The sequence below is a fragment of the Cervus canadensis genome, chromosome 26 (genome assembly GCF_019320065.1).
Source record: "Cervus canadensis isolate Bull #8, Minnesota chromosome 26, ASM1932006v1, whole genome shotgun sequence".
Taxonomy (NCBI): domain Eukaryota; kingdom Metazoa; phylum Chordata; class Mammalia; order Artiodactyla; family Cervidae; genus Cervus; species Cervus canadensis.
The window spans coordinates 20704010-20712839 of NC_057411.1; the positions used below are offsets into that span (position 1 = coordinate 20704010).

At 40.5% G+C, this 8830-nt stretch overlaps 1 protein-coding gene across 1 annotated transcript in view; it reads right to left on the bottom strand.

Moving 5' to 3' along the window:
* The window catches only part of UBA6 (ubiquitin like modifier activating enzyme 6), an 81243-nt gene extending 76068 nt beyond the window's left edge, over positions 1-5175 (bottom strand). The window contains exons 1-2 of the mRNA XM_043447750.1: positions 5019-5175; positions 1349-1411 (exon numbers count right to left, since the gene is read on the bottom strand). Coding sequence (XP_043303685.1) covers positions 1349-1411; positions 5019-5089 — 134 coding nt within the window. The 5' untranslated portion in view covers positions 5090-5175. The remainder of the gene's footprint in view (positions 1-1348; positions 1412-5018) is intronic.
* Between the last annotated feature and the right edge of the window lie 3655 nt (positions 5176-8830).

Below are 8830 nucleotides of genomic sequence, written 5' to 3' on the forward strand. Positions count from 1 at the left end.
ACAAGTTTTGATTTGCGGATATTGAAGAATCCTTGCATTCCTGGGATAAAGCCCACTTGGTCGTGGTGTATGATTTTTTTAATATGTTGAAAACACACACTGTCACGACAGCTGTCATAATACCACCTAATAAAACTGTTCTGAATGAACTTAAAGACAACTAAGCACTACTAGAGCCACCTTACCAAAAAAAAAAAAAAACAAACCTTTTGGCCAACCCAATATAATTATAGCCAGGAGATCATATGGTAAAACAGTTTTCACATAAGTAAAATCAAATTAGTCTTTATCTCTTCTTCCAAGGGTATAGGACTAAATAGGACTTGAAATCAACATATCAGCTCCTCCCAAGCTGCTCAAAATTGACTCTGCATCCCACATAAGAAAATATAAAAAGAAATCCAAATACATAAAAAGCCTATTGTTCCAAATTCTACCTACATAAAATCTATTTTTTCATGATTACATATAGAGAAAAATCTAAAAACTTTTAAATGGAGATTATACTATCTTCCATGCAAACATCTCAAAGTATTTAAGAAATTTACTAATGACAGCAATTTATGTGTTTTTAAATTTATGTGAAGCAATTTATGTGAAGTGAAGTTGCTCAGTTGTGTCGTGTCCAACTCTTTGTGAACCCATGGACTGTAGCCTACCAGGCTCCTCCACACATGGAATTTTCCAGGCAAGAGTACTGGAGTGGGTTGCCATTTCCCTCTCCAGGGGATTTTCCCAGCTCAGGTATCGAACCCAGGTCTCCCACATTGCAGGCAAGATGCTTTACTGTCTGAGCCACCAGGGAAGCCCTATGTGTTTTTAAGTTCTCTTTAATTTTGAAAAAGGTATTCTTATTTCATGAAAAAATATGGTAAAAAAAGTCCCACTAAATTCCATTCAAACCACAGTTCTTCAATCACTTCTCCACTGTCTATGCAGTGCAAACATGCAATGCTGTTAATGAGCTTACACTGAAGTAAACACATTCTCTAGATGCTACTGTATCACTAACTAAAGTGAAATGAATTATCTCTCATGAGACTCACTCCTGCAGTGTCAGGAAATTAAATATGTATTCCTGTCCAGAAACAAGAGGTATATTTGGTAGTGGATAGCAAAATCATTCTTAGTCACATCAACTAAACCTAAAGCAACCAAGACTTAAATATTATACAAGCTTTCAGCCTACAGTAAAAGAAAGAAAGAAACCCTAATTTTTACTTGAGCAGAACTCTTAAAATACATTTTACAAAATTCTGCAAAGGCCTAATGGTGTCTTCGAATAGACTATACTCCATTACTGGAGAACAACAAATGGGAAAAACATTTGCTTCCATAAGGTTCTTACCTGTATAATGCATCATCAATCTCCACAGATTCTGTTGGCATGATGGAGAAATTTGTATTTGCACTGAAAAAAGAAAACATAAGGTCAAGTATAGGTATTCAATATTCATATTTTATAATGTAAAATTCAACTATACATGGTATCAGATTCACCAGTTACTAAAACAGATTTTACAAACCAGACATAGGTTTTATTATTTACCACTTTATTTAGATTTTAAAAATCGGTCAAAATTAAATTCACTCACTGCTTGCTCTGTGTGTAAATTAGAGCCCACGGTTGTTTTATTCTCAGGTGTTACTTTATCATTGCTGTAATTGCTATAAATATCATTGCTATAATATATATTCTGATGGATTTATATTTTAGCAATACTGAGTGGCCCATAAACCTTCTATAATATACATACCCAGAATTTACCATATAATGATGATATCTAGGGCTTCCCTGGTAGCTCAGCTGATAAAGAATCTACCTGCAATGCAGGAGACCCCAGCTTGATTCCTGGGTCAGGAACACCCCCTGGGGAAGGGATAGGCTACCCACTCCAGTATTCTTGGGTTTCTCCAGTGGCTCAGACGGTAAAGAATCTGCCTGCAATGAGGGAGACCTGGGTTCCATCCCTGGTTGGGAAGATACTCTGGAAAAGGGAACAGCTACCCACTCTAGCAGTCAAGCAAGGCAAACTAATAACAGTTTAGCCATAAAACAAAGTCAAGGACTTTAGTTGTCTTGCAGATGCTAACATCCCCACCAAGCCGAAGAAGTTAACTGACCAGCAGCAGGTAGACCTCAGATCAGTTGGAACCAGAAGATTGATGACCGAGGTTCCAAAACATTACCCTGTTATCTCACCATCAAGCAATCAGAGAACTGAGCATGGATCACATACCCCATGACCCTCTCCCTCAGACTGTCTTTAAAAACCCTTCCCTGAACGCCAATGGGGGAGTTTTTGTCTTTGGAGCATGAGCTGCCGGTTTTCTTTCCTAAATCCTGCAATAAACTGTACTTTTCTTCACTACAACTTGGTGTCAGTAGATTGGCTTTGCTGCACATTCAGTGAGTGGACCCAAGTTTGGTAACACAATCAACTAAATGGTCTCCTTCTGCTCAGGTGGCTCCCTGCTGTTATTTTTTTCAAATCACACATCCTTAACTATTTATCATCTGCCTTCCCCTATAGAATGTATGCTCCATTAGGAATTTACTACTATTTTTCAAATCCCTAAAATAGTACCTGGCATTTAATAACAAGAACAAACATTGTGTCACAATGTTTTAAGTGTTTACTAACTCAGTTAACCCTTTCAACAACTTAATGAGATAGACACTATTACTATACCCACTGAACAAAGGAAAAAACCTGAGACTGACATAATTCAAATAACCTGCCCAAGGTCACGGAGCAGGTAAATGGAAAGTCCTGAAACTAATCAGTCTAGTTCCTTACAACCACACTATACTGTATACTACCTCTCACAGTTTCCAAGGCGGCTCAGTGGTAAAGAATCCACCTGCCAATGAAGGAGACACAGGTTCCATCCCTGGGTCTGGAAGATTTCTTGGGAGTAGGAAATGGCAACCTGCTCCAGTATTCTTGCCTGGACAATCCCACAGACTGGCAGGCTATAGTCCATGGGTTCAGTTGGAGATTGAACACACACACACACACACACACCTCTCACAGTAGGCATGAAGAAAGCACTAAAAAAAAATATCTGTTAAAGGAATTTTAAAAATTAAAAAAACTGATGTTGGAAAAGTCTCTTGGGAGTCTCTTGGACTGCAAAGAGATCAAACCAGTCAATCCAAAAGGAAATCAACCCTGAATATTCACTGGAAGGACTGATGCTGAAGCTAAAGTTCCAATACTTTGGCCACCTGATGTGAAGAGCCAACTCATTAGAAAAGACCCTGACGCTGGGAAAGATTGAAGGCAGGAGGAGAAAGGGACAAGAGGATGAGATGGTTGGATGGCATCACCGACTGGATGGACATGAGTTTGAGCAAGCTCCAGGAGTTGGTGATGGACAGGAAAGCCTGGCGTGCTGCAGTCCATACGGTCGCAAAGAGTCAAACACGACTGAGCAACTGACCTGAACTGAAACATAGTGGTGTGACAAGATACAGAGTGATATATCAATTACTGCAGCTCATTTCAATTTTTTCACAGTGTGGCATAGAAAGAAAAATGGTAATTGGGAAACATAGATGGTTCATGGGCAGAGGGAACCACCAGGACAATTTGAGCCTGAGCTAAAATCAATACCATCTTGGCAAAAGTGTAATTCATTCTAGGTTTTGGGAAGCTCTATATATCAGTTACAGGATTCTAAAAACAACGTGATAACACAAAATTCAGTTTCAGAATCCAATTTTCTAGGCCTGGTATATTGATATATAGGCAAAGAATTTGAAAACATATGATCAAAAATGTTATTATTTCTCTTATCATTGAGTAGATAATCAAGTGATATCACCTTCCAGCTAACTAATAAAAACACATACACAATATACCCTGGCACTCTAACAAAATACAAAACTCAAGAAAAAGTCTTGTTACAACTTTCTTACTGTTAGTACACTTTCTATATCTGTCTTCCTTGCATGGAGAGCAACAGTCTAAGATGGTAAAGCTCTTAAGTAAAAATGAGAAGAGCTACATTCTAACTAGTTCTGTCACGTAATGATTATGACTGACACCCACTTTTCAGAAGTTCTGCCTTACTGGAATCTTTCAAATATCATTCTTCTGATAAGGTCTTAAATGGCAAACGAAAATGCTTTAAATAAGAGGAGGTTTTATTTGTATTACATAATATCCCCCACCTAAGTCTGGCAGTGGTGGCAATAGCAGGCAATACCATGGTATCAAAGCATCCTTTCAGTCTAAGGCTGGTGAAAAAGCTATAGACTTGTGAACATTCATATTAGCTCAAAATCAAATATCCACCACTTCTATCTTCGGCACATTGTATTCTGGTGGTGGGCAGAACGTAACTATCCGCTTTATTAATTATGAAATGACAAACAGGAACTACACGAACATTTCCCCTCTATTTCTGCAGGAATGGAAAAGACGTGAACCTCAACACCAACTGCGAAATAAGAATGGGTAACTCGTGGTTTTTTCCCCTGCGTTTCTTTTTCTTTCTTTCTTTTTTCTCTCTCTTGTTTTAAAGGGCAATCAACAGGCCTCAGGGTGTTCTGACTACCAATGATTCATTATTACCGAGTTCCCTCTGGTAACAGTTTTCAAAGCAGAATCCCAGCGGAGGATCGTGCACCATGGAGCTCAGCTTTCACTTTATCGAAAGGAGGGAAGGTGTCCGGCCCCGGGGCAGGGAAGCTTGCACCGAGAGCCCCTCCCTCCCTCCTACGTCCGGTGACTGGAAGGAAGAAGGATGGCAGACCCCAACCAGAACTGAGAAAGCGATGAAAGGAGCGACAAGTGGAGGATTTCCGCCTCAACAAAGCCCGGAGTCGCTGAGGCCGAAGTCCACGCCGCCACACCTACCCCGCGCGCTCCCCTCGCCGCCCAAGGCCGGCTCTGCCCTGCCCCGCGGCCTCTCGCGCGCTCCCTGCCCGCCCGAGTGGGAGACGCAGAAAGTCGGACACCTGGTCCTGCCCGCCACGCCCCACTTCGCGCCCACACTTGTTCTCTCACCCGCTGGTCCTCCAGGAGGAGCAAGATGCCTCTTCCCCCGGACGCTCAGCCACCGGCTGGGATCCCTCCATCGCCTCCAGAGACGTAGCCGCAGCTGGCTACTGGGAAGCAGGGAAGAGGGCGGGACCGCGAGGTCAAGGGGCGGGCAATGACGTCACACGAGGGGGCAGGCCTTAGAAGCGAGCAGCCAGGCAGCGCCTTCCCGTCAACCCCAGGGGCGTCCTGGCTTCCGGTTTGGGTGTGGTCGGGGGGAGGGCTTTGCCGCAGGTAGTTGAAGCGTGCCGGTTTGGGGGCGGCGGGTGTGTGTGCGTGCGTGTGTGTGCGTGCGTGCGTGTGTGTGCATGTATGTGTGTGTGTTGGTGGGGGGGGGGGTGGGAAACGGGGAGTGTGTGTGTCTGTGTCTGTGTCTGTCAGAGTCTTTACCGTCTGACCCATCAGGGAAGCCTGAAGTGGCTAGCGACTTGGTTCTGGCGGACTTAAGCTGAACCAAAACTCTTAGCAAGGCAAACACAGGATTCCAGTGGCCAGCGAAGTAATGGGATTGCATAGCAAAATCCTTAAGAGTCTTATGGCAAGAAGAAACGCTTCATTTTATTAAAAATAGAAAAATCCGAAAGGCTAGTAATAAGTAGGTCCGGACTTCCAGTCAGGAATTCCATTTTAAGACGTTATACGTGTAACTTCTAATTTTGGACGTCTATTACATGTCAAGCACTATCACAAATTTGGTAGAATCATGTGATTTTCTTGAACGATGAATGACGTATATCATCCAGGTTGCCTATAGTTTGTGAGTGAGGGACAAATTGACAATCAATGTAAGTGACTTGCCAAACTAAGTACTTGCCAAATATACATCTAAGAACCTCTCAACCAATATTTTTTTTTGGAAGCTACAGAGTAAAAGTAGACGGGGAATATGTCCACAAACTCCTTTTCTGAAGTTCTGGAAGTAGAGGCTGTTTCACATAACTTAGGTCATCTAGCCAACAATCGGATATTTCCATTTTAATGAAAAATTCAAAGAGCAATTTTTTTTTTACAATCTATGATTTTAGAGAAAAGAGTTCTTTGTGTGTAAAAAAAGTAGCAGTTACTGGAAGTGGATTCTTTTGGTGATGCTTTACAGCATGTTCTTAGGAGAAATAGTATTTTCTGTTAACTTTACAGCTGGCTTTATCTGTCTTAATGCCTGATGAATGGCAAAGCAGATGTTTACTTTTCTTAGTTCAGGCTCATGTTTCTTTCTTCTCAGATTTCAGGAAAACTTTTCTAACACTAGAACGCTCCTCCTTTCTTTCTTTAGTGTAGTGCTGAAAAGTATGGTGGCTTCATTTCTATAATTTCCTTTGCTTCTGTTGTGCCTGTGTTGCACATGTGTTTATATGTATTATGTATGTGTATGTTTGAATAGTTACATCCTCAGGGCATAGAACAATAATTTTGTTTTAAAATCTTTTATTTGGGATATTTTTAGATTTACAGAAAATTTGCAAAGGTAAAACAATTTCTGAATATACTTCACTCAGTTTCTTCTAATGACAACATCTTACATAACTGTGGTCCATTTGTTAAGACTGAGAAATTGATATTGGTACAAATACTATTAACTAGCTACATACTTTATTTGGATTTCACCAGTTTTTCACTAATGTCCTTCTTTTGGTATGCATCCAATCCAGGATACAGTACATTTAGAATTTCCCTGTCTTGATCATCATGTAAGTGTGCATTTTAATGAATATCTTCTTGAAATTTTATGTGCAAATTGGATTTCTAAAATATTTTATATCAAATTATAAATATAATATCTATATTGTGTTTTTATAATTATAGAGGCTATTTACATGTATTTTCCACTTCATACTCCTAAATTATTGACTATTAGCTTGGAAACAATACTGAGCAGTCACCTAAATGTACAATGCCATTGCTTTACAGCGGATGACTCAAAAAGATGAAGAGCTTAAATGTTTTGGATAAATTCACATCATTGTAGATACAGAGCCATGACTAGTTTCATCCTTTGTTGTGTATTTCTCTAACATATTATACCCAGATGCCCCAAATTGGAACACCTGTTCCATGACTGTCATAAAGACTAGGAAGTACTGAGTTCTGAGGTCAGGCCTTCATGAACATGGTTGGAAAGCAGCCTACCTCCTGAGTTTGGAAGCAGACTTCACTGTCCAAAGCTGCTGCAGTAACATTTGAACTGTCTTCATGCTGGCCATTTGAGAGAACTCGACGGAATTCTTTTGTGAAGGAAATAAACCTTTGCAAAATGTGAATAATTATCCTCTTAAGTGGTCTATGGATTGGGATATATGCATATCACATTTTCCTGAAATATTTTTTTAAAAATTGCCCATACAACAGTACAAAGACAAATCATTGTAGATTAACAATTGAAATAAAATTTTCCAAGATACTTTATTATTTCATTTATCGACTTATGCATCAATGACTAGAGATCAGTTCAGTTGCTCAGTCATGTCTGACTCTGCAACCCTATGGACTGCAGCACCCTAGACTTCCCTGTCCACCAACTCCAGGAGCTTACTCAAACTCATGTCCATTGAGTCAGTGATGCCCTTCAGCCATCTCATCCTTTGTTGTCCCCTTCTCCTCCTGACTTCAATCTTTTCCACCCATCAGGGTCTTTTCCAGTGAGTCAGCTCTTCCCATCAGGTGGCCAAAGTATTGGCGTTTCAGCTTCAGCATCAGTCCTTCCAATGGATATTCAGGACTGATTTCCTTAAGGATCATCTAATTGGATCTCCTTGTAGTCAAAGGGAATCTCAAGAGTCTTCTCCAATGCCACAGTTCAAATGCATCAATTCTTCGGCACTCAACTTTCTTTATAGTCCACTTCTTATATCCATACATGACCACTGGAAAAACCATAGCTTTGACTAGACAGACCTATGATGGCAAAGTAATGTCTCTGCTTTTTAATATGCTGTCTAGGTTGATCATAGCTTTTCTTCCAAGGAGCAAGCGTCTTTTAAGTCTTTTCATGGCTGCAGTCACCATCCGCAGTGATTTTAGAGCCCCCCAAAATAAAGTCTGTTGCTGTTTCCATTGATTCCCCATCTACTTGCCATGAAGTGATGAGCCCGGATGCCATAATCTTAATTTTCTGATGTTGAGTTTTAAACCAACTTTTTCAGTGACTAGAAGTAAAATATAATAAATCATACTCCAAAGTTTAACCTTCTTCTAATATTGGTGGAAAACAGATGACAAATCTGAAAATCCCTAAGTGGGACTTAGTATTTTTGTGGCTTTCTAGGCAATATGATGTAAATGTATTAGACTATGCCCTAATTTGTGATAGAGGCACTTCAACCCCTTTATGAAGGAGGCTGTTCAGTGTCCTATTGCAGAGATCCAAATTCAGCCACAGTCACTGTTCACCATAGACACAAACTACTGAATTTCACCTCTTTGTCTTGACTGAAACAATATTCAGATCATCTCCCTTTGCATGGATGGCTTGTTTTCTAGTCTTTAGTTTGACAACCAGCACCTCTAGCTGGTCTGTATAGCCAAAGCTATGGTTTTTTTTCCAGTAGCTTTTGTACAGATGTGTGCTGTTGCTCAGAAGAGTGAGCAGCGAAGAACTGATGCCTTCAAATTGAGATTCTGGGGAGGACTCTTGAGAGTCCCTTGGACTGCAATGAGATCAAACCAGTCAATCCTAAAGGAAATCAACCCTGGATTCATTGGAAGGACTGATGCTGAAACTGAAGCTCCAATACTGTGGCAGACGCGTTGGAAAAGACTCTAATGCTGGAAAAGATTGAGGG